General features: G+C 39.1%; 1 protein-coding gene across 7 annotated transcripts in view; it reads left to right on the forward strand.

Annotated features, from left to right (window-relative positions):
- Window positions 1–26341, forward strand: part of LOC145391966 (uncharacterized) — a 69221-nt gene that overhangs the window by 37911 nt on the left and 4969 nt on the right. Inside the window, exons 3-11 of one of the 7 annotated variants that reach the window (XM_080266468.1) lie at window positions 3602–3918; window positions 5318–6842; window positions 10045–10205; window positions 11505–11583; window positions 12372–12455; window positions 13661–13830; window positions 15076–15304; window positions 20167–20220; window positions 25039–25103. In XM_080266468.1, coding sequence (XP_080122594.1) covers window positions 3799–3918; window positions 5318–6842; window positions 10045–10205; window positions 11505–11583; window positions 12372–12455; window positions 13661–13830; window positions 15076–15304; window positions 20167–20220; window positions 25039–25073 — 2457 coding nt within the window. In that variant the 5' untranslated portion in view covers window positions 3602–3798 and the 3' untranslated portion in view covers window positions 25074–25103. Of the gene's footprint in view, window positions 1–3601; window positions 3919–5317; window positions 6843–10044; window positions 10206–11504; window positions 11584–12371; window positions 12456–13660; window positions 13831–15075; window positions 15448–20166; window positions 20221–25038; window positions 25104–26341 lie in introns of those variants that run through there. The other 6 variants (XM_080266469.1, XM_080266470.1, XM_080266471.1 and 3 more) reach the window with 6 other exon arrangements.

Below are 26341 nucleotides of genomic sequence, written 5' to 3' on the forward strand. Positions count from 1 at the left end.
CTTTGTCCCTCTCATCTTTTTCCTCCCGCCCTTTCTTTGCATTTCCTGGCCTCCCTCCTTCTTCACACGTCTCACTTTCCTCCTCCTTCTCAGTACCTCTCTCTTTCCTCACAGCACCTTGCCCCCTCCATTCTTCCCCACCCCTCGGTCCTACACCTCTCACATATCTTATTTCTTCTCAGCAGCTCATGTCTCCCATCATCCCTCTCTGCATTTCTCATCTCCCTCTTCACTCCCTGGGCACACCTCTCACCTCCCTCCTCCATCCCTCTCTGCACCTCTCATCTAACATCCTCCCACTCTTCCTCTCACCTTATCCCTTCCTTCTCCACATTTCCTTGTCTCCTAGCCTCTCTGCATCTCACCATTCCCCTCTTTCCTCTCACTTTCACTTTCCTTCTTCCCTTCCTCTCTCTCAAATTGTTCTTATCTTTGTGTTCTGTCACTGCAAGGTTTTATGTCATAACGTATTGGAGTAGATACTGTAATTTAAAGAAATGTTTCTGAATATGATTTCTTGGATAGGTTCCTTAGTAATTTCTGATCCGAGATGTCTGTTCATGAGATCCATGCATCCTTCCTTTCTTTACCCTCCTATACTCTACCCTACCCTACCCTACCCTACCCTACCCTACCCTACCCTTCCCATCTGCTTGCTTTCCTTGCTGTATAGCCCTCACCTACTCAGCCATGTTTATAACCTGCCCTCTCACTCACTAACTCACACAAATGGGTATTTCCTCCATCCTTCCCTCATACTAGATGTGACCGTACCCTTATCCCAGTTTCCTCACTCCTCTCACCCTCATTTACCCACCCCCTCACACCAGACCCCCTCACCCCACACTCCCTCAACCCCACATTGTGGTAGCCGCATCCCAATATTGGTCCTTCTCTCATTATTTCCACCTTTTCTCCTCTCTCTTCCCCTTCCCCCACTTCCCTTCTCCCTCATCATTCCCTCTTCTTCCTTTCATATGTTTCCTTTCACTTTCCCACACTCTCCTCCCTCCTCTTCTTCACTCCTTCTTCATCTTTCACACATTTTCACTCACTTCCTCACTTTCACTGTCTTTCCCTCTTGCCTTACTGTCTTTATCTTCAGCTTATAAAATTAAATATCATAATCATAATCTTCTCTGAAACAAAAAGCCTCGAAAGCACCATTAAGTCTGCTGTTGTTTGGCTTCCTTCATACTCCTTTGCATTCCTTTATGTGGCTTCACTTTACATCCTCCTCTTCCTTCCACATACAGTATTCCCTTAAATTTCCTCACCCCCCCCTCCTCCCTCACACTTCCTCTCATTCCTTCCCCCCACCCTCCCTCCTCCTCCCCCACACCCTTCCCCCCCTTCCCCCACACTCCTTCCCCCCAAACTTCCTCTAACTTTTCCCCCAAAGTTGCTCCTCTCCCACACTCCCCCTCATCCCCTGATACTCTCCCACCTCCTCTCCCACACTCTTCCTCGTCCCCTTATATTCTCCCACACTCTCCCTCTCCCCCACACTTCCTCTTACCCCACCACATTCTCCTTCCTCCTGCACACTGTCCCTCTTCCTCCTCTACACACTTTTCCTTCCTCCACATTTTCCCTCTTCCTCCCTCACACTTTCCCCTCCTACTGCCCCACACTTCCTCTGACTCCTACCCAGCAACCCCACCCTTAATCCACCCACCACACTAACCTACATAAACAGGAATATTTGTTTACACTTCATTATTCACTTGCCACGCCACTTTAGCTGATAATAAATGTTGGGGGTTCTGGGGTGCACAACTGTAACATATATTCTGAGCCCCCAAAATATAATGCAGCAGAGCAGGTAGATAAAGTTATGTATAGCCTGCTGCAGAAGAAATAGATAGAGTGACATTAACCCCTTGGTAGATGAAATAATATATAATGCAGACCAGATAGATAAAGTGACATTAACTGCTGGACTCTTGTGATGTTTATTTATTTACTTATTTATTTATTTCATTTATGTTATTTTTTAATTAATGTTTTCGCAGTAACTAGATGCTTTATGTTTACCCAAAGAGAGATCTCATTTTGTGAAAAAGTTTTTGAAAACCACATGTAACCTCTCCTGTTCGAAAAACTACTCCTGAGCTGAATAAAATTGTTCAAAGGTAGCAAGTTTAAAATATAATGTATATTATTGGAGTGAAGGGATTTAGCTTGATTGGCTAGTAAACAAAAGCAAAGTAAATAAACACTGAGCTCATAGAGTGATGGAAGGATAAAATATGTTGTATTTTCTTATGGCATTTCACAAGGGAATTTCTTCTCTCTCTCGGTCTCTTTCTTTCTCTGTTTCTTCTTCTTGTTGGTGTTCCTGTCTTCTCACCAACACTTGTTACCATACGCTCAGTTATTTCTAGGTCATTTGACTTGAGGCTTATTCTGCTTGCAGCCTATTTGGGTCTGTTATCTCAAAACACCTTTCTCAGATTATCAGTTAAACTTTTCAAATAATAACCCAAAATGTGTAAAAAGATGGGCATAAAACTACAGTGAATCCTGGCCATATAGAACCAACTCGGGGAAGAGGCTGATGATATACAGTAACCTTTCAGTTATCTGGCATAGGCCTAATTCAGCCAAGCCCTATGCCGGTTAAAGTAAAATGCTGATATTGCATAGTACCTCCAATCGGCTCAGTATTTGGCATCGAGCCGGATATTGTGTTACCCTGCGTCTCAAACCTCTATCCTAAAAACTTTCCTCAGAGTAAAAGATGAAGAGTAAGCATAAAATAATGATACAGGACAGTAAGACAGTAATACAGCGCCAGTTGGCTACCATTTATGAACTGGTTGATACACCTCAACACCGGATATTGCATAGAACCATCAGTTATGTCCCGTTTCAGCACCAGATATTGCATAATTTCGCCGAATATTGCTTTAATAGAGCTGAGCCAGCAGCACCAGATACTGTATTGCATTGGGCCGGACATTGCAATGACGGGTAATTGAGAGCTTACTGTACAGTATCCAATAATTTGATATAGCCGATGTTCAGTAGGGTCAGCTATATCAACTACTGTATAGTTCTTTCACCTTAACTTGACCCAGATTTTTTCTTTTTGGTACCTATTTCATTTGACTCAGTGGCTGTATATTCTTTCCATTACATTTCTTTCATACTAACAGTATACTCTGTTGTTAATGCATTGTTCAACTTTGCATTCAAAATAGAATTCCTGTATAGGCCAGGTTAAAGTAAAAAGAATTTACTGTGCCTTATTGTACAATTGTGTAGGTTGTCTCCTCTTGAATGACCTTATAAGTGTTTGAATGCCTGAATCAGAATAAGAAGCCTATGTGGAATAGTCTGCTGGGACATGATGTATGTGCAAAAGGAATAGGATGACAGACACAAAGAATTATGGGAAGTGTGGTTGTCAGTGTATGAGAACACCCGAAGTGACAGATGAAAAGTTTATGCCATAGAGTTCATTCACAACTGTTGCCCTTCCCACCGGAAAAGTTAAGGTATAGTATTTTATTCTGACTGGTACCAGAATATTTTTTTCAGCATACAGTGAGTGATAGGAGCCCCAGAGTGTAAATGCATTGGTGCTGTGTTGCAGGTGTGAGTATGGTGGAGGTTGGCGAATGGTGGGGCTGGGCGGTGCAGCAGGTAGCGTGGTGCCTCAGCTGCCAGGACGCCTTGCCTCACTCACCTTGCCCTGCCATCACTCTTGCCCAGGTGACATAGTGACTAAGCAGTAGCAGGAAGCCAGGGGGTGGAGAGGGGCCATATTAGGAAGGGGAGGGTGGCCACATTATGGACTCTGCGCGCCCGCAGTCTGACACTCGAAACATACCACACATGCAGCTCTTCCACCATCTCAAGCAGAAGTTCCCTGACCTAAAAGACAATGATGTCAATGAGAGTATACAGAAGGTAAGTCTCACTCCTGTTCACTAAATATATCATCCATTACCAGCCTCAGCAGAAGACCCTTTTTTGAATATCTGGTAGTATAAATGAATTGTAATTCTGTTCTGGTATTGTGTTAATAATTTTGCGTACTCTTTGTCAGAATTGAGGTGCCACCCAAAAGCAAGATCATAAGTGTCAACTAAACGCATGAGGATACCATTTAGCAGTGTTGTTTGTGTGGCCTCTGGGTAAGAAGAGGTGTGAGTGCTTCAGCTCATATATCAAAAGCAAAAATGCTCTATTTGTATGACCCATTCCTGATAACATTGTGCATTCTGTGGGTTGATATTTTAAATCCTGATTCTCAGTTTTCCAATGCACTTTTGGGTTAAATATGCTTATCAACAGGCAGATAATTAACATGAAATTAAGAATACCCTTATGCAAAATTTATTTTTTATTTTTATTTTTATTTATTTATTTATTTACTTATTGTTTGTTAGTTGCACTCTACTTTGAGTGAAGCCTCAGTTCTTGCAACAATATGTAGCTTCTGTGTGCACTATTTTCCTGTACAGTACAGTATTCCATAAACAGTTAGCCTTTCATATTCATGAAATCATTATTTGCTGATTTGATTACTTGTGGGATAATAAACCTTCACAAAATATACGTTGAGCAGTTAGGTTATAAAGTCTGGTAAGTGTGGGGGCACAGCAAAAGGTTTTTAGGCAATTACTTGGCTAAATTATGACAACAAAGGCTGTTTTGGGAGACGCCAATCAGCCATGGATTTTTTAACGAATATTTTTGTTATGTATCCCCTGTGAATATGGAAGACATACTGTGCATAATAGCTATTGTTCTGTAATATTGCTTTTTAGAGGTAAATTTGTACTGCACCTTGTATTAGATCCATATTGCATTGCTATGTTTGTTTATTTGTCATCAGTTACTAAAGAACTTTGATGTAGTTACAGCAGTTGTTGTTGTTTTGAATTATTGCAAGAAATTACATACGGAAGTCTATATTAAGTATACAACACAGAAATATTATCTTATGCATTAATGTAATGAATATGGAAGAAACACGGGATATTTTTACATTTTTTTAATATTGTGAAACTGAGTGTCATATTTAATGCTGGCACTTAGGGTAATTAGTTATTTTTTACACTCTATTTCTCTTGGTGGAATACACTTTCAGAAGAATTTAACTGTTGATGCCAAAATGTGTTTTCTAAAGTGAACTTGTGTATCGGAATACGGAGTATTACTTGAGTGAAGTAACTGATGTACTGTGTATAAGTTACTATAATATGATATGATACTCCATTCTGATGGCAGTACTAGCATAGGATATTTATAAATCTTGTTATATACAGTAGTGCTAAACATATTTATTTTTCTTGTTTTCCAGTACGGCCTTGATCGAGAACGATGTGAAGAAGAGCTGTCCCAGAAGACTAAGCTGCACCACGGGGGCTACTATGGTCCTTGGGGCCGATCTCGGTCAAGCAGTGCCCTGTCCTCTCCCGCCATGTCCCGTGTTACCTCCCCTATTCGCTCTGGTGTCCCTTCCCCCCCGTCTGGTGTGCCATCCACCCCAACCACACCTGTGCTCACTGCCACCAGCCCCAGTGCCCTCCCGGTCACTCACTCTGCTGCCACACATCATGTCTTTGGCCCTCTGTACTCAAGTGGATACCTAGTGTACAGCTACAGTCCAGGCACAATGGTTGGTGGGGGAGCTGAGCCGGTCTACACCTCCCCCACCACCACTGCAGCTGTGGCCGCCAGCCCAATCTTCTACCAGCCGGCAGTCAATAACCCAGTTACGTATGGATGGCATCCGTCTGTCTCAAACGGCTTTCATGGACCAAATGTTCAGTTTCTTCCTGCCAGACAAGTGCAGGGGGCTTTCAGCAGGCAGGACTCCCCACATAGCTCCCGTGAGGCTTCTAAGTCCCGCTCCAGCACCCCAGTTCTGCCGAAATCTGCACCAGTTGTGCCTAACTCATTTGATCCATTTAGTGACTTTGAACAGAAAGGACCCCCTGAGCGACGGAAAAGTGCTGAGACACATTATGATGCACGAATAGGACAACAATACAATATAAGTGATATGGAACCTCATTATGAACAAATAGAACATAGGCAGTTTCATTCCCCAACTCCCCCTCCAAATGCAATGGACTCGCCATCAACTTTAACAGCCACAACTACGACCACACTGACCACTTCCATCAGCAGCTGTACCAGCCCCACTACTGTCAATGGCAGTAGCAGTAGTTGCCGCCCTCCACCAGGTCGGCGTCATGTCTCTTCAATATACCTTACCCCACTCCCTCCCCATGGGGCTCACCATGCCCCAGGCCCTCCCTCCAGTGATGGCACAGTGTCAGTGTGTGGTCGGTCATACACCTCAGTCAACCTCCAGTTGAGACAACCTTGTACTGAACCCCAACCCCCAATTCAGATTCGAAGTAGTGGTTCATCCCTCACCTATTCCACTTCCTCTCTTGATCATCGCCATGGTTCACGCTCCTCCCTTCAGATTTCCATAGGTCCCACTGGTGGTACAATATCTGCCATGCGCACAAACCTTGACAATAAAAATTCCCAGGCAAACACAGCTTTCCACATCCAGTACAGCTCCAGTGCAAATGATGGTTCCACTCCCACGGGAGCAGTGTTCCCCACAACAGGGAAGGTGGTAGGTCAGGAGGGGGTGCAAGAACAGACCAGGCGACCACAATCTTGGTACATGCCCGACTCCGTCGATATTGGAGAACGGAAGTCATCACTGCCAGAGTGTGTTAGGCCCCCCATATCCTTGCACCCCCTGCACTACCCCCCAACCACTGACCCCACCCTAGGCTACTCTGCAGGAGAGCCCATATTGGCAGTGCCACCGTCCAGGCCTGACTCCTCCCACATACAAGGTAGAGCAGCATGCACTAGCGTGTGTGTGTGTGAGTGCTCCTTGTGTGCCGCCTCGCACCCACACCCACTCACACGCCCTACCCCTGTGTTCAACCCTGGGCTCCCCTTACCTGGCACTAGAGGCTGCCACAACCCACACTTGATTGTAATCATAGTCATGTGGCTACTAACTTTTTCTTTTCTTTACTGTTGATCTTTTGTTTACTGTAGAATGCCTAGTTTGCTGTTAGATGTCCATAATGGTATAAAATGTATTGTATTTGGCTGTGTTGGGAATTTTTATTGATTTTTAATAATGCAGTGCAGTATAATTTTGCAATTATGTGGCTTTTCACCACTTACCATTAAAGTATACAAATATTAGTGTGTGCCATGGCTGGTCTGGATCCTGCATGATATTTGTTGGTCATAGTTGTCTCATATGGAAGTATGTCTGGTTTGTGGTAACAAAATTTCTTTACTCATTTAAGTGAATACAGCTTCAGATTCCAGTACACATGCATTAATATTACCAACAGTATTTTACAAAAACTCAGGATAGTATTAGACTTAATATATTGAAGTCAGTAAACAGTGTTAGTTTCAAGTGTCAGGAGTATATATTTTATAGTGGGTATATGTCACTCTTAGTTCTGAATCATAAAAGATATGGTGGTTTGAATGCGTAGGTATGTTTGAGTGAGGTGAACACGGTTATTCTTAATTTACATAGCAAAATATCTTTTATGATACCGTTATCAAACATTCCTGATACTGGAAGTATTAATATATAATCTATTAATTTCCCTAAGCTTTCCATCAGGAATACTAGGACTGTAGAGGTAACACTTAGCACCTAGTTGTAATGCCAAGCGAGTACAGAAAATTAAATTTGAAGCTTAAGCAAACAAGGTATTTTTATTTTATTATTATTATTTTTTTTATAACAGTGTTAGCTACTGCAGGTTATCATTTAAAGCTGCTAAAATTAAAACTCATAAGTAAATGCTGAATATTTATAACATCCATTACTGGATAGTAAATATTCAGTTCTTGTTTTTTTTCTTTTCAGGGAAACATCACACTCAGAACAGTCCTATAATATATTCAGTATTTCAGCATATTTCAGCACCAGAGCTTTTTCATAACTAACAGCTTATTGGAAGAACAACTTTGAATAACAGAGTAGCTTTATACTTCAGTAGCTGCCAGACAACCAAGAGGAACTGGTTTTCATAATACTAAATACAGTATTGAACTGGATAATTTCAAGATTCAGACTAGGTATCGGAGAAGGCATCATAATTCAGGAAGCACATGAAAAGCAGTTGCTGATTATGGAAAGAGGGCTGGGGATGTTGGTAAATAATGAAGAGTGGAGTATTTTGGTTTTGATGTATGCAGGTCTGAGTTTCTTTCTAACAATGAACAGGAGGATTGCAGACTAGTTAAAGAGTTTTGTGAATCTCTTTTGAGCAGCATGGTTTGGAAGTACAGTAAATGTAAATAGAATGACAGTAACCTTATCCCAGCTGTGCCAGTAAATGGAGGGAGGGACTTAAACTGGTGACTGAATGTGCGTGTTTTGGTGCTGTAACAGGAAGTAGAGGTAAGTGTGCAAAGGAAATGGAGTTGAGTGGCTCAGAAAGGTATCTAGTTAGGCTTTGGTAGTAATCAGAAATGTGAGTGTAGAGACAGAGATTTCGTGAAGATGTGGTAGTCCCCCTTTTGAAATGTGTGTGTAAGAGATTGGTGTGGTATGAGAACAAAAAGTCAAGAGTAGGAGTGGTGGCAGTTGAGCTGATTATTAATGTGTGTGGAGTGTGTAAAGGGAGTAGGATATGAAACACAGTGATTTGCGGATATAGAGTAAGGAAATCTGTTGATTGTGTGCTTAAGTGATTGTCATATGGAGAGAATGGATGTAGATAGGTTGGTGTAATGGGTTTATGTGGGTGATTTTGAAGATGAGAGAAGATAAGGTAGATCAAGAATAAAGTGGATGGATATGATAAACATGTGTATAAGAAAGTGAGGTGTGAAAGTTAATGAAGATAGGGTATTGACAGGAGATGAGTTAGTTGGATGGAGTGAATATGAAGCAGCTGAGACAAGGGTTTTGCATCCATAAAAAACAGACATGGAATGTCACACTTCCAGAGGAACCAGTTAATTTACGGTGTGGTTAACATCTAGTTTTTTAGTTTATGTGATAGCTTGCACCAAGTTCTTAGTCCTGAAAAAGCTCAGGTGGTGAAATGTTGAATGGGCAGAATTTTTTACTCTGCCTTGGTGAATATCTTTAACTGCATCTCTCCAGTGACGTACCTGTACTTTAATCTTACTGCCTTTGGATGATAGTATTTAGTTTAGGTCAGACTTTTCAAATGAGAGCGGCAAGATACACATGTAATTAACCCCTTCATCATGAGAGGTCTTTGCTAAGTTGTTTAAATTTGTCTGAAGATACCAAGAATAAGCCAGAAATATGTCATTGGATTGAAGGCGTTAAATAATTGTAATATACAGTGAGTCTCCTTTTTGTAATTTACTCTGTAATGGTACAGTAATTTTTGATACTTAAAAGAATTGTTCAGTGTGTATCAGTTAAACCTGTAGTTTTGTAACATTTCAAGTATAGTATTGGCTTTCAATATTGCCTGTTGGATATTAGTGAGAAATATTTCATAGTTTCTCAGTTGTATACAAACACTGTGAAAGTTGAATAATTTTGTGTTTACACAGTAAAGTTTATTTTCTCAGTCTTAAATATTTGTCATGAATCATATTAATCAGGAATACTTTGCAGCCTCAGATAATTTAAACTTGCACATGGACCACATTGCTCAGGTTTTCATTGCCCTTAAACAATATTTAACTTTTTCAGACCAGTTACATATTTTCTGTCATTCTTGCTGTATGGACATTTTAATTTAGCAGATTGTTTTTTTTTGTTTTTTTTTTTTTTTTTGTGGCAAAGTTAGATACAGTCTGCACTTAGTCCCCTTTTAAAAGAATCACCATTAATCTGAACTAAAGTAGTCTGGCAGCATTCAAAACAAAAATCAGTTTGAAAGAAATAAACTGCATAATCAGAATTGCTATCCATGTATACTTTAATATGTTGGTCAAGAATTTATTACATCTTTTAAAAACCTGGTAATTTTCTGTTAAAATTAACTAAACATAGAAATTATGGTGTAACTTTTTCTGGTGCATCAGCATTGGTGGCAGAGCAGCTGTCCCGAAAGAATCGGCTGGAGGCGGAAGTGGCTCGGCAAGTAGAGGAAAAAGGTCGGTTAGAGCGTGAGGTGGAAATGATGATGCAGGAGCTACAGGCAAGGGAACACCAACGCAAGATTACTGCCGACACCAATACAATGGTTAGTACAGTAATACAGTATTGGTAGCAGGTCAATGCTACCCACAATGCTCTCTATATGCGATCCATCCATCCATCCATCATCCAATCTTATGTTGCCCCATGAGGAGCGTAGGAGCCTGGGGCTAGGCAGCTGGTCCTGACATTTAAGATGAGAGTGACCAACCTCACACATCCCTGAGTGGCATTATGTGAGCAATAAACCCCAACCACCCCTTGGATATAAATCTTCACCGGCTCAATCCGATTGGAGCACAATAATTACCCACTAAACCACCAGGCGCCAAAATTTGGTTATATGGTTACCACCCAGCATAGTAAATGGTTTCCTGGTGTACAGGAAACCATTTGGCTTGTCACTCAGTGTAGAGTCACCCACAGGCAGAAGGAAGACGAAAGAATGAAGGATTGAAAGACAGAAGAGGGAGTGTAAAGTCACCCGCAGGCAGAAAGGCGAGGAAAGAATGATGGAAAGAAAGACAGAAGAAGATGGAAGGAAAGAAGGATGGAGGAGAGGACAGGGCAGACACCTAGTAGCAGCAGTACATTGAGTGAGTGGATGGTGAGCGCCCCCACCTACCACAATATATGCAGTCATTTTATTAATTATTTCTAGAACTGGATGGTATAAACCAGGGGTCGGCAACCCTAGGCACGTGTGCCAGGCTTGACACGTGAAGTGCTATACTATGGCACTCAACGTGATCCAGTGTAACAAAGAAAATATTGAAAATGCAAAGAGAGAGAGAGAAAGAGAGAGAGGGAGGTGGGCACATCCTTTCTTACTAAATCAATTAACACTGTCGCTACAGTGTTAAAAAATCTTACCTGACACGCAAAGTGGCGAAAAAATTGGCATTAATTATAAACTGGCACACCATGTTCAAAAGGTTGCCGACCCCTGGTATAAACAGTGTAGTAAGTGAGGCCAAATGATAGTGTTTAGAATATTTACATTGATGTACCCAGAATTAGGTCTGCTGACTTTTATTTTCCACCATGTGTTACAGCTCAAAGAATGAATCTTGTCACACTGATGACATGTTATTCCTTCTGTTTTTGCTACCTTCAGGTGATTTTATTCTGCTTTGGAGAGCCCTGTAATAGTGAAGGAATTAGTGAAGGCAATATAGTATCTAACCTGTCCAATTTGAAAACCTTGTCTCCGAAAGTAAATAAAATCCCTTGAAGGTACAATTCCAAGAATAATATAGAAAATACATCATTGGGTTGAAACACATGAACTGATGCAGGTAGAGTACATTACAGTGTGCAAGTGAAAATTGTATTTATTTTTCAGAGAATAGAGGAAGTGCAAAAAGAGAACCAGAGATTACAATCAGAATGTTACGAAATGGAGAATAAAATTTTGCGGCTTGGTAAGTAACTTTTCTCAACTTTTTCTGTACTGTTCTGTCCTTCTCTTCTTGTCATCTTAATCATCATCATAAAAGTACCTATGCTTACTTGAGTTTGGAAGCTTCAAAGGATGGCTCCATGATTTCACTGAGGAAATAAAAAGTTAAATCCAGCTGTTAGGAGGAGCCAAGAATTTCAGTAGCTTTAACCCATTTAATCTGACTGACAGTCTTTAAAATATATTCTTATAGCTTCCAGATTTTTTTTTTTTTTCCAGCGTAGGAAAGGCCTCTTATCTTCTAAAGGATTTACCAAGACATTCTGTCCCAACCTGAATAAAACTGTCAAGAGATAGCGAAAATAAAACATCTCCATTTGCATAGTGTGTTGTTGATGTGCAAATGGATGTTTGACCCATTTCATTGAGTACAGTATTCTTTTTATAGCTCATCTGTATTTATGTTTCCTAATTCTGTTTCATAATCCTATACATCCCATATGATAGTAGAGAATAAGATTAAGATGTTGATGTTTTTAGTAACTACAGCTACTTTTGTGACTCATATTGATAATATTTTGTTGCAATAATTTATTCCTGTAGTGTCTGCTTTTGTAGCACAAATATATGGGTGTCCATTTCTGCGTGCTGTATTGCCATACTATTAAGTGATGTCAGAAGGCCGATAAAAAATTCATGGACTTTACGACATCACCTCCTAGCATGATTGTACAGCAGTGGTTTTCATTGTTCATTTGTATGTACAGTGTTTACCTAATTGTATTTATCTTACAAATGGTGTGTGAGCAGCACCAGATGTGGAGCCAGCAGCTGAAGTAGGGCTGCCTTCAGCACAGCCCTACCCCGATGCATCCCAGCCACCTCCCTTGCCTAGTAAGTATTCCCGAGCCTTGCAGATCTTCCGCAACATTATGGCAACACAACAATGGAACAGCCACAAGGAGAAGGAGATTAGAGAGGATACTGAGGAGGAGGAGGAGGAGGATGGGAGAGAAGTACGTCTGGTGCTGAGAGGGGGCACATTTGACATCATTGTGGAAGACTGGGACAGTAAGCCACCTCACCAGTGCCGTGCCACCCTCAGCCTTACTCTTATCTTATTTACCAGTACATGCTAAGTAGTGGCTTGTATCCTCAGCAGTATTGTATAAATGTTTAATTTAGAGAGGTGGACTGTAACGTAATTTGGACTACATTGTTTAAGTACCATAGTTTCGTTAGATGAGGAACGTGAAAATCATCATCACAATTTTCTTGCAGCATTCCCTAACACAAGATAATAAGATCCACAACGACAGTAATCAAGTGCCCAATGACATTAGATATATTATACGTTTATTCATTCACCATTCAGGCTTTTAACATTTCTTTCATCAAATTCTCTCCTGTACCAAATTTTTTTTTTTTTAATTAATTAATTTTTTTTTTTTTTACATTGTGTCAATTTCATTACCAGATTAAAGGTTGGAAGTGGCAGTACATGCTGGTGGCAGTGGGCTTACGTTCCCCTTTTAAGTTTCCCCTCCTTGCCTCCTTAAGAATTTACTGTTGCCATTATCATCTCCTGTCTCATCTCTTCTTGTTGATAAGTGATAATATTTCATTGACATATTTCAGACAACATATAGCCTACAGTTATAGGAGGACATAAATTAGCATCGGAATTATCAGTAACTGCCTGAGGGTTGTCAGCCCAACAAATTCAGTTGTGAAATTTGTCCTTCATTTTTTACAGATACTCTCAGAGCAGTAGCATCATGTTAGTTGATTATGCACTGTGTACTGCAATGTAATATAATGTATAGTACAGTACAGCACACTACTGACATTGTTATTTCGAAGCAACTTTCACATACAAAAGAGATGGCACAGTTTGGTGATAAATTTGAAGAATCAGCAAATTCCTTTCAAGTTGTTAATTCCAAATATGGGCTGTTCCTTTATACAGTAGTGTGTACATGGTATTTTAGTGTACGTTTTCTTTATACCTATGGATATTGGTAATCTGTAAATAATATACTGGTGTTAATCACTCTTTTCTTTGTGTAGGCTTATCCCTTTTTTCCTGTGTGCACCAGGGGCAAGCTCTGGGTCAAGTTTGGGTAGTGCGACGTCATTGACCCCACAGACCCCCAACATCCCCCAGCAGCAGCACCACCACCCCGGCTCCTATGTCCCCATCAGACCCGCACCACCACCACCCCTTCCAGCGTCATCTACTCATCACAACTCACATCACCATTCGCAGGTAAGAGCCTTATCTATGTACCATATTCCATACCCCTCAATCCAGTCCTATGGTGTTCTTCATTGGATAAATATATTAAAAGTTGATTTTGTCTCATTATTTTATGTTCCTTTTAGCTATTAAGTCCACATTATCATCATTATATGTCACTTCTTTACTGGGAAATCTTCATTATTAAGTCACCTTTTTTATGTTAGTTTTTGCTGTGAAGTTCATTTTATTGTCATAAGTCACTTCTTTATATTCTTTTTTGCCATTAAATTCTTATTACATACATACATACATCATCTAATCCTGCGTTGCTTCATGAGGAGCATGGCAGCCCGGGGCTAGGCAAGTTGGTCTTGACATTTAAGATGAGAGTGACCAGCCTCACTCATCCTTGAGTGGCATTACTTGAGTGATAACCCCCAGCCATCCCTTGGATATAAACCTGCACAGGCTCAATCTGGCTGGAGTGCCTTAATTACCCTCTGAACCACCAGGCGCCATGGATTGGTTATATGGTTACCACCCAACATAGTAAATGGTTTCCTGGTGTACAAGAAATCATTTGGCTTGTCACTCAGATTTGAGAAAATTATCTGGAAGCTACTTCCATGAAAGTGAAATATAGCTATGAGTTTAGTAACTGGCCACACAGTTTTCACTCTTAGGAAGGGGAAATTCATCCACAAGTACAGTTATGCATGCATGGCCCGTTGGATTCTTTATAAATGATATGATACGATACGATACGATGATGGGTAGGGATCATTAATCTCATAATGCCTTACTGATATTTGGCAGGGCACAGATAGGATGAATACTCTTATGATACCTTAGTGATATTGCATTGGCAGGGTGTGGGTGGGGAAGTGGTGTGGGAATATGCTTGCTTATGGTGCCTTACTGATATTGCATTGACGAGGTGTGAGCAGGGACCAATACTCTCAAGATACGTTACTAATATTGCTGTGGCAGGGGGTGAGTGAGAAGTAGTTCTTTTTTTATGTTTAACTGATACTTCATTGGCAGGGTGTGGGTAATGATCAGCACTCTCGTGATGTCTTACTGATATTGCATTAACAGGGTGTGGATGGGGGTGTGGGCAGGGATCAATACTCTTATGGTGTACTACTGATATTGCTCAGGCAGGGTGTGGGCAGGGATCAATACTCTTATGGTGTACTACTGATATTGCTCAGGCAGGGTGTGGGCAGAGATTAATACTCTTATGGTGTACTACTGATATTGCTCTGGCAGGGTGTGGGCGGGGATTCAACAGATGAGACGGGCCACAAGTGGGGCTGCTCCAAGTGCACCTTCATCAACCACCCTGACATGAACAAGTGCGAGATTTGCGACTATCCTCGCTTCACCATAGGTACGGCCCCCCTTCCTCCTTCCCACCCCCCCAACCACCACCACAGCAGCAGCCACCAGGGACCATGCTACTGCCACCGTCACAGCCACAGCCACACCACAGCACCAGGTTCTGTTGTCGCTGGTTACTCGGGAGCCACTACAGCTACTCACTCTTCCTGCTCCTCTCTCCCTCTCACCCCTGACAAGCCCAGCCTCACTAACATCCTTAAGGAGAAGCTTGGGCTACGGGACCGTTCAGATAGTGTGTGATGGTGTCCGTCCTCTTTTTCTGTGCCCATTTTTTTTTTTTTTTTTCTGTTTTCTCGAATAGTGTGTGGTATTACTTAAAAGCAAAAGTAGGGCCAAACATTTACATATCAGTGGACCCCATGATGCAGTGTCCTTGAGCCCATTAAGTAGCAATAATGTGGGAGGATTTTTGCATGCAATGAAGTAGCAAATATGCTAACAAACTTATGAGCAAATCATAATTAACTGAGCAGAGCTTTGCATGAACTGGCCCCCTTAATCTTTGAAATAAATTTTTAGCTTGCCATTAAGTGATTTTTGGTGTATTTGACGAACTCTTACTGTCTTGCAGAATAAGAAGATTAAGGTATGAAAGAACTACCTTTCTTAGCTCACCTTATACATTAAAGCTTGATACATTGAATGCATAATATATTCCATGATAGATTTTTTCAGTAGGTATACAAGTGCTGAAAAAGTAACTTCTGTCAGTGTGAAACATGAGCACCCATTTCATGTAATGTGAAGCTTAGCATGTCTTTGGTATTTAACTGCAAGAAACACACAGGGGTCTAGATGTGCACGTTGATATTGACGGTCACTTTACATTAATAGTTATCAATGCTTCAAACTGAAACTATAAAAATTTATGTAAGCCACCAGTTTTAGTTCTGCACTTTCAAAAAAAATCTCCCAATATATGAAGGCCATAATTAAGGGATACTAACAACTTCTGTAGCTTATTAACACTTTCTTATTCTTGTTATCCTGGCATTGTCTTTCCTTGAGTTTCTAGCAGATCAGATGCCGTCATGGGAATTATTTAAGTGAAATTTGACATAGAACAAAAGGGAATGAGTGAAGTAATGTTTAGGAGAGATTGTAAGCTTATCATTATCCAGCATGGTAAGGAGCAAGCCAGTCCTGGATATAAGACAGTTTTGAATAGGCTACAAGAACATTACTCATGTAGGACCCAATCTCTGAATACTAAGCCTGTCTCATGGAGCAGAGGCATGAAGAAATTATTTTTTTTACTTACCATTACATGTGGATCATCAGAATTTTGGGGACTTCAGTACACTGCCTGTCCAGTCAGTGCATGAGTATTTAAATATATGCTATATTGATAACCAAGCAGTCCTTCTTAACCCATTCTTTCTGATGACATATTTTTTAACATTGAAGAGGTTAGACATAACCTGCATTTACTCCTTTACTATATGAGGTTTCTTCGGAAGTGGATAGAATTGTCTTGAGGTATTAAGAATAACTCAGTAAAACGTGAAGAGACAGCTAAGTCAGCAAGAGTGTGTGGAGAGTTATGTGAGGAATTTTCAGTCAGTGTTGATGTGCATCAGTGTTCAGTGCTGAAACTGTTGCTGTTCAATTTGGAACTTGAAGCAGTGTTGAGAGGTTTAGGTATGGGCAGCCTTAAGATCTGTTAGATGCTGTCTATTTAATCTCAATTGCTGAAAGCATGGAGGGGGCCAGAGAGATGTTTGAGAGGTGAAGGGATGAGATGGAATCAAAGGAACTCAATGTATTGTTGATAAAACAAAGGTCATGTTCATTAGGTGTGTGGGAGGAAATGTCATGGAACAAAGGTGTGTGGCCCCTTGCATCATGTGAAGTGGCAGTTGGGAGGAATTCTGTCATATGCACAAGTTGTAGTAGGTTGGTCCACAGAATTTATAATGACATGATAGGTAGACTGCAGGATGTAAGAAATTTCCAGTATAGGATGTGTAGGAGTATCCATGTTGTGTACATGAAATGTGAAATGGAAAGTGTCAGCATGGGAAGCAGCTACCTTGAATGCATGGAGGAGTTTTATTACTTGGAGGACATTTTGAGTGTAAGAGAAGTAAAGGTTAGCTCCATTGCTAGAATGAGACATGGATAGAAGAAAATGACACTTGGAGAGCTGCCATCAAGGGAAAAGACATAGACATACAAGCATGGTCAGTTGTCTTTAAATGTAACATATATGAAATGACTAAATTTATGAATCTTTCAGTAACAGTCTTGTTGGAATTTACTGTTTATATGAACACTAGAGATTTACATTATTCTCAGAGACGAAGAGGAGAAATTGTTGTAAACATTATTTATTGCAGAAAGTTTATTGAGTGTGTCTCAGGCCATACGTGTTACCTGATATCAGTATTTTGGAGTTGTGTTCTAATTCAAGTAAAGTTAAAGTACTAAATATGAGCCATCTGCTTTTTTTTCTTGATGTCAGTATGGTAGGGTGTTTGATGCACATCACTTTTACGCCAGTACAGTTAACATATTACCATCAGTAGTTATAAGTATCTATCACTGTCGGGTTCAGTGATTTGTGGATGTGTTGCTTTATGGGCATCTCAGTTTTTTCACATTCTCTTCATCATATTGCACATTACTGTTTTGGACAATTGAAGAACTTAACACAGAATGTATAAAGAGTTACAACTAGTTCAAAGAGCTTATTGTGTATATTTGTGTATTTGATCTCAGGGAGATTATTCATTAGCAGGAACTGCTGCTGTGTTCATATTTTTAAAAAATTTTGAAACAAAAAGTGTGGCTTCTTTTGAAATCAAAGTAGTGTACTGTGGACATGTACAGTAAAGACACTGAGTTTTAAAGGTACTGTATTTGTCATTTTGGGAATATCATCTTAAAACAAAAGTTCAATGGAATAAGTCTTCCTGCTCTGACATTTTGATCTGTGGTATGGTATCACACATTTATATCATATCTTTCATGTTTTTTGTGATTGTTGTAGGTGCTTTCACTAGCTTCTAACTGGTTGTATATATAAAGATTTGATTCTAAGGCTGTTGTTGGTGGGACTTTGTGTTTGGTTTAGTGATTTGGTTATCTGTTTTGAGTTAATAATCTTGAGTGATATCCAATGCTATGTTGTTTTACTAATTTTCCCCAATAGTTTGCTATACCATGGGGCAACATATGAGGAAGAAAAGGTAGGTGAAATATATATTTGAAATGTGTTGCATCACAGATATTGTTAAATTACTAATTCCATCACTGTGATGCACTTTCCTTCCTCTTTCTTATGTGTAGAGATATTTTATTGTTAAATGTGTGGTAGAGAATGGTAATGTTGTTGATTGTTGGTTCCAAGCATGACCTCTGTCTATAGAGGTATTAGGATCAAGATTGTTCTAATAATTGTGCACATATAAGGTTAGCAGCTCTGGTAATTAAAGAGATCAATCCTGTGCACAGTATGTTGAAATCCATTTGGTTTGTGTGCTTGGGAGAAGTGTGCTGCAGTGTGTCTATGCTGCAAAGTTTAGTACAGGCATCCCTTGTGTAACAATAAGGTTGTGTTGTCCAGAACATGGTTTCAGTGGGGATGCATTGCCTTGGTTTCCACCTACCACAAATTGCAAAACTTAAAAAAAAAAAAAGGAAGAAAGGAAAAAAACACTGCACATAGTACTGTTTTTCTGCCTATAACCAAGCACCGTATATCTCAGAGGGGGTGGCCACTAACAGATCATCTTGTCACCCTGTCCTCAGCCATGAGACTGCCTTCTGTTCAAGCAACACAGCCCTCATTCTTATACCTTTCCGCCTCATCTCTCCATTTGATCCTCAGTGTCCCCATCCCCCTCTTCCCCTCCACCTCACTCATGTACAGTCTCTCAGACTCTCATTCTTCATTCTCTCCCTTTGGTCAAGCCATCTCAAGATGCTCCAAAATCTTTCCAGTACATCCATATTAACCCCACAGTGCTAAAGTATAGTATTACACTCCAGGTAGTCTGAAGGTAAAGGCTTAGTACTGGATAACCTATATTCACATTTATTCCCTGCTGTGCCACTCATTTCTTTTCACTTTCCAGCTGAAAAAGTATTAAGCACAGAGTTTTGTCTCCCTGAACTATCGTTGAAATGGTAAATCGGGTACTGTATCGTTAAATGGGGGATGCCTGTATGCGCTTGAATGGCTAGTACATTCATCTGTATTAATTTTTTCAAGTAACTTTAGAATTCTTGCACAGTATTATGTGCATGAAAAACTTTATACTGTTTTCTTATATAAAGGTTATTAGTATGTAAACTTTTTTCAAATTGATCAGTATTTTGCGACAAGGAGATATTGTTATTTTAAAATCATTGGTGAGAACTTAGAAATGGAGGGAGTAATTGAAATGAGTATGTTAAAAGAGGAAGGGTAAAGAGTTTAGTTGTAAAGAGTGTGAATGTGAAAACAAAGTGAATAAATTGCTTAAATTTCTGTTAATATAAAAGGATACTTTGGAGAATGAATGTAACTGAGGTGGTTTAACAAGAAATAAAAATTATTTTCATATTTGTGTTGGCAGGCATTAGAAAAGTTCAGAATTGTTTCTCTTATGAATTAGGTAGACAAGTTGTTAAAGCAGATATGTAATGCCTTTTCCTGTTAGTGAGTGGATATTCAAGAATTAGTTTTCTGAACATAAATACAGTAATACGGAAATATGATAGATTTTGCACATCTTTATTTATGTGCAAAATTTTCTAGGGTCCTCAGATGTAGTGAATACATCTGTCTGAATTGTTATGTGTGTTATATGAGCTTGAGGTCAGTAGATGCAACAGACCTGTGATGTACTGTATTAAGAGCAGAGAAATGCCTCCTCAGACTTGTTTCAAACCACCCTTGTCTATACTTTTCTTGCAACTTGAGTATGTCTTTCGTTACCTATGTCCTATTTTTTCCTTACTTTCATTTCTCAGGAGAATTGCAAGACATTCATATCCAAGTTAGGCATCAAAACTACCACACTTCACGTAAGCCAGAGCTGCATGCCCGTGTGACTTCGATCTCACCAACATCATGGGGGTTACTCTTTCTCTCCCACCCTCATCTTTTACTACCACTCTGAATAAAGTGCTTACAGTGCCATCTTATTAATCTGTGCTGTTTAAGATGCATGCTGCCAGTTTTCTATGACCATGATGTTCAGTGAATTAGATAATTCTTTCACACTTACTTACCTCTGACATAAACAAGCAGCTCTAAAGATGCCCTTCTAGAGTACTTTTTGAGGTAGTAATGTACAGTATTATTTGCATTTTTTTCTCTATGGTTTTGTGCATATTAACAGATTCATCCAGTGTTTATTTAAGAATTGCTTTAAATGATTGCCTTAATTTTTTTTTATGGCCTAATTAAGACACTCCAATCTTTGTAGCTCATGTGGATTTCCAATTAACTTTAGCTTTATTTTTGAGGGGGTTCACTCTCATCTGAAATGTCGGGAACAATTGCCTAGCCCCAGGCTCCTGCGCTCCTCTTGGGGCAATGTAGGATCGGATGATGGATGGATGGATGGATGTTAAAACTGGTTTATATTATTTATCCAAGGGAAGCATCTTATATGCAAAATAGTGTGATGTTAAGTCATGAGTCATAGTTTCTTTTTACCCTCTGGCCATACTACTGTCTGCCCTTTAGCCATAGTGTGAATGTCCTACTGGACAAACAGTTGTTGTTTGTAGTTGGGAGCTTTTCCACACTGACGAAAAGCATTGTTGTTATTCCTCGTGTAGTCTAGAAAAGGTTTAAACTACAACCTTAACACTGAACAACAGGTCTTCCGTTGGTGTGAAATCCTGGTGATGCCTTCCCCACAGCACAGGATAAGAGCAGAGAATGAACACCAACTATTGTTAAAAATTGTACCTATTAAAACCATTATGAACTCCACAACACATGAAGGTAATGAGGTGGCACTGTATTTTCTGATAATAGATGCCAGCAATTGAATGTTGTTTTTAAGCCATAAAGTTATTAGTTGTTCACATCATTATTCAGCTCACACAATAAATGCTGTACCTCCCTGTCTCTTTAAAACCGCTTTGAGAGCTATTAAAAACAGCGCCATGAGGCTGTAGCTGTTAATATGAACTTTGTGTAATGTCAGAGGGTATAATCAGAGGGTGCTAAGACAGTGAACTTCCTGTTGCAATTGTACACTTAGCTTTGTTACATCACACACTACTTTTCTTTCTTAATGGTGAAAGTCATATCTTCAAAAAATATGCTGTGTTCAGGGCTGTGTGTTTTTGTGGAATATATACAATAAAACCTCAGTAAGCTGGAACATACAGGACTTTAGCCATTCAGACTTAGCAGAATTCTGATCCATCAAGGCATTTTTCCCTCGGTTACGTCCTCCTGCAATCGATGAGTATTCAAACAGTATTGGCTCTTATACAAATGCAGGTAACTACAAATTTTGATAGAGTAACACTTACCAGCAGTGCAGGCGAGGACTGACACTTTAATTGGTGTTGTAGTAGGTGACTGAGGCATAGTAGGTAATGGAGGTGATAGAGGGGGCACTTTGGTATTGGGGCTGGCCATGATGCAATTGATGTTATCTGTAGACTGGAAGATAAACCAGACACTAAAACCAGCCACGTGTAGTAATTACTTCACAACAGTTGCTTGACTGTTTTTGACTCAGCATTTACATGTATAATATATGTCAAAATATTCCAAAGTATATGCTAAAAATTCTTAAAGCACAGCCATACCAGCTTATTTAAAATTACAAGTTACTGACTGCCGGGTTATCGAGGTTTTGCTTTATATCTTTCATAGCCACTGAGCCCTTATAAGTTACTCAGATTTTTGTTGTAGTTGTGCATACAGCTTTTTACAATCAGCACAACGAGCACATAAATATTACAGTTTCTGCCGCATGACATTTAGTTATCTGGCTTTTGGTCGCTCTTTGCATGCCAAGGTTGTATATTGAGCATTAGGTTCAGCTTCTCCATGGTATTGCATTATAGTGAAATAATATATAATGTGCATTGCTGTGCTGTGATTGTGCTTTGTGTGTACTGTGAATTGTTTGCTTATGACTGTTGTACCAATTAATTGATCACCATATTGTGTCCATCTTCAAAACCCCCAGTCTGTATATATGCTGTCCCTCATTCTGTATCAATTAATATTTGTGTTTATACCAGTCATCAGCCTGTATCTCCACCTTGTCTAAGATATACCTAATCCTTCTCCCTTTAGCTTAACTCCCCTCACCCCAAACATTTTTTATTTTATTTATTTATATATTTATTTTGCCCTCATTAACCTTTACACTTATACATACATATTCATTCTCCATGTGTCCCACATGACCAGACTGCATTACTGCTATGTCATTTTTTATGGTAGTTTCATTAGCAGAATATTATAGTTACTTCCACATAACAATGCCTAAAGACTTGAATATGTGTCCACCTATTCCTCCAGTGGTTGAATATTGATTTTTCAAAATTTGAGTTAGGTTTAGACATTAAGGGTTACACTGAAGTTCTTCCCTGCCTTTTTTTTTTTTTTTTTTTTTTTTTTTTTTTTTAGTGGCAGCAATTACATTTAATACAAATGTAGGTCTTTTTGCTTACTGTACTGCCATATTATCATCCACAGCATTTTTTTGTTCATAGATAGATAGATAGATAGATTTTTGTCATTTTATCATTTAGTATATTTAGCTAATATTGCTGTAGATTTAAGAGTAAAGGTAGTATAAAGGGCTTTTAGTCATCACATTTTGTGTGTACTATTCATGCTTGGTTAGTCCCAGCAGTCCACTACCTTATTTTTCCAGCTCACAATTTACTCCCTTAAAAACTGAATACCATATTTGTTTTCAGTAAATTTTTATTGCATTTACCTCTAGTTCTAAGTTTACTGTTGTGTACTGGAAAGAAGTGAACCTTGGAATTCATATATGCAAGCCTGGACCACCACTCACACTGGTGTATTCTGCCACTAGACCATTTTCATTGTTTGGTTTTGTTGTGGCCCCAGACTCATCTGAACACAAACCCAGTGTACTGCAGGAAAAATTGTCATTCTCCTGTAGTCCACCATCCTCCCATTGAGGGAGAGAGAGAGAGAGACTGAGAGATGTTTGTGTAACTAGGCAGTCCCACTGCCTGGTTATATCGGTGCTGCATCACATGAAAGCATCCTTCTCAAGCACCTCCTTTTTCAAAGCTAAATAAGTACCACAAAGCACAGAAAGACATGGGAGCGAGCTATCATTGCAAGCTCCTTATTAGTGCAGAAATAATTTTATTCAGTATTTGTATTGTAATATACAGTTTGTCATCAAGACTAGTGCATTTAAACATTAAAGCAATAAAATGTAAACATTTGAAATCTAGTACAAGGATGCACTTTCGTTCCTTATCAGTTTTATGTGTTACCTAGTGGTCATTTGATGACATTAACAGTTAAAGTATGAAAATTTACTTTGTTATTTCATCAAATTGTTGTGAATCATACAGTAATTTAATCTAGAACCTGTTTATAATACTGTAATGGTGTTATTGATCATTCTGTGCACTTTTCTAGATTTATAATAGAGTATATGCAAAGCTGCTCAAGTCACTGGTGCTTGTGCATATAAAATTCCCCATCATTGTGCGCATAATCTAATATTTATACATGAGCATTCATTAGCATTTGCTACTATTTTGAAAGCACAGTTTATAGTAAGGTACAGTAAATCTTTCATTGCACTGAACAATTTTCAGATTATTCAGCAACTTGTTAAATAACCACATGGATGACCAATACCTTCCAGAAATAATGTACTGGTTTCACTTATTTTAGTATCGTGTTAAGTGAATATGATGAGTTAGTAATGGCAAATAAGGTTTTACTGTACTGTACTGTACTGTAAATGTTGTATTACAGAGGATGAGTGCATGCAAAAAAGAGTGTGTGTATATTTCATGTCTTGTTCCACATTGACATGAATTTCCTCAGTAGATGAATTTTCACCCACATATAGAATTATATTGCATTTATTTTGAAGATACAAAAGTTTGACTCGTTTCCTTGCAATACCGGTACTCACGGTTTCATCATGTGGTTATATTCTTCTTTATGTTTAAATCTTCTTTCATAAAGATGTTAGACAAGCCTGGATTCACATTTGACAAGTACAGTTCAGTTTTGTACATGACATATGTGCTGCACATTATCTAAACCACTGTCTTCCAGTGGTATTATTTTTCATTTTTTTCTTCCCATCACCAGACAGTTTCATTCAACCTAGGAGAGGTTTTTTGAACTGGGGAGGGGGGGGAGGGTAAATATTGCCTTTATTAACACCGTTCATTGAGAGGCCCTTCCTAAAAAGAGCACAATCATCAAGAAATAGCAAAGAATGGAATGGGAATGTATGTCACTGGACTGAAGGGGTCATGATGCATTAGAGATAATATGCTTACGTTGCTTTTGCATGCAGTCAATTATTTCACATTTTTCCAAGTAGCACTGAGTAGATTGTTATAGCTCTTTCACCCTAACTTGGCCCAAATTTTCATCCTTGTTTAATTTACTTAGTTCATTTGGTAGAAGAAGATAATGCTATCGCTGTGTATCTTCCCATAGGACCTCATTGTGACTAGTATCATATTTTAGTGTTAATCTCTTGGTATAAATGATTTATTCAAAATGGAGAGGTGTCGTTTTTAAGCCAAGTTAAGGTGAATGAGTACAGTAAGAACACAGTCATAATTACAGTACAGTATTGTTCTCTGCTTAGTAGCTAACTGCTGGTGGTCTTGACTTTCTAGGGTCACAAGAATATCCAGGCTGGGCGATGGTGTAGCTTCTCCTCTTGCTTCTCTCTGCCAGGAAGGTACACACAGACACTACATTTTTGAGTAACACCTTGGCTAAGATGACGTCTGTTTTATTGTGTTCTTGGTGCAATGAAAGGGGTTAATGAAGGATATCAAACTCCTCCAGTTCAAAAAATCTAACATATGTGTGGTGGGGTTAATGAAGACTATCTAACCCACCCACCGCAGTTCAGAAATGCTAACTGAGCAGTGAAGGGGTTATGAAGGCTATATCTAACCCCTGCAGTTTGGAAGCCTAACCCAGACTGAATAAACTCACCTGCAGATGGTAAGGTATGACAAAAAAGACGTCATCAGAGTGAAGGAGTTAAGTTAGATATGCTTGTTACTGACCTCTAGTTATATAATACCTTGTGCACAATTTTTAAAATTCTTTTTCTAATAGATTTAGTAAAAACATGTATTACCATACACTTCGACTTTTCTTTCCATTTTATAATAGACTTAGTAACAACCTACATTATCCTATGTTGAAACTGAAGAGGTCATTAGCGTTGTCCATAAATTACCTGTGATGTGCACACTAGAATATAAATATATTTTTTATATGCATTGAACATATTATTTGTGCATTGCTGCAACTATTAATTACTTTATAATCACCATTTTATATAAGGCCTTCATATAAAAAATAATTCTTTGTGCTGAGTAATAACACTGTCATTGTTCCAAGTTTATGTCATAACTTTCTTTCGTGGATTACTTACATTAATAAGTTCCTGTGCAAGTCCTGCCTAGTGTAGTCATTACAGTCTTAAATCTTATTTTTTTGCATGTACTGTACATTATTTAGTTGAGTGCTATACTGAAGTTTTACTAAATATTCTACTTTTAGAGTGCATGTTGAAGTAATGAAGTATACAGCAATTTGATTTATGAAAACGTATTTCATACAGTAATTTTTAAAAGCATTCAGAGGTTTGTTGGTGATGTGATGAATTACTGCAGAACTTGATGGAGGAGAAAGTTAATTAGATATGCCTACCCACATTGTCAGAGAAAAGATGCATACAGATTGATAAATAAGCATTTGAATTGAATTTCCTTAGGTTATGGAATTCTTTAATAAAAATTGATGGTCACATTCTGACACTCAGTCACAGGCAAGTTGAAGAGCTACAAAGCAAATTCAAGCTTTCTTTTGGATGACTTTTGCTCCTGATGCCCGGTAAACTCTTTTTATTGTGACTTACAAATTTTTATATTGTATTCTGGTACTCCTCAGATGATTTTA

The sequence above is a fragment of the Coenobita brevimanus genome, chromosome 20 (genome assembly GCF_032717465.1).
Source record: "Coenobita brevimanus isolate Jiangsu-jjx chromosome 20, ASM3271746v2, whole genome shotgun sequence".
NCBI classification, from domain to species: domain Eukaryota; kingdom Metazoa; phylum Arthropoda; class Malacostraca; order Decapoda; family Coenobitidae; genus Coenobita; species Coenobita brevimanus.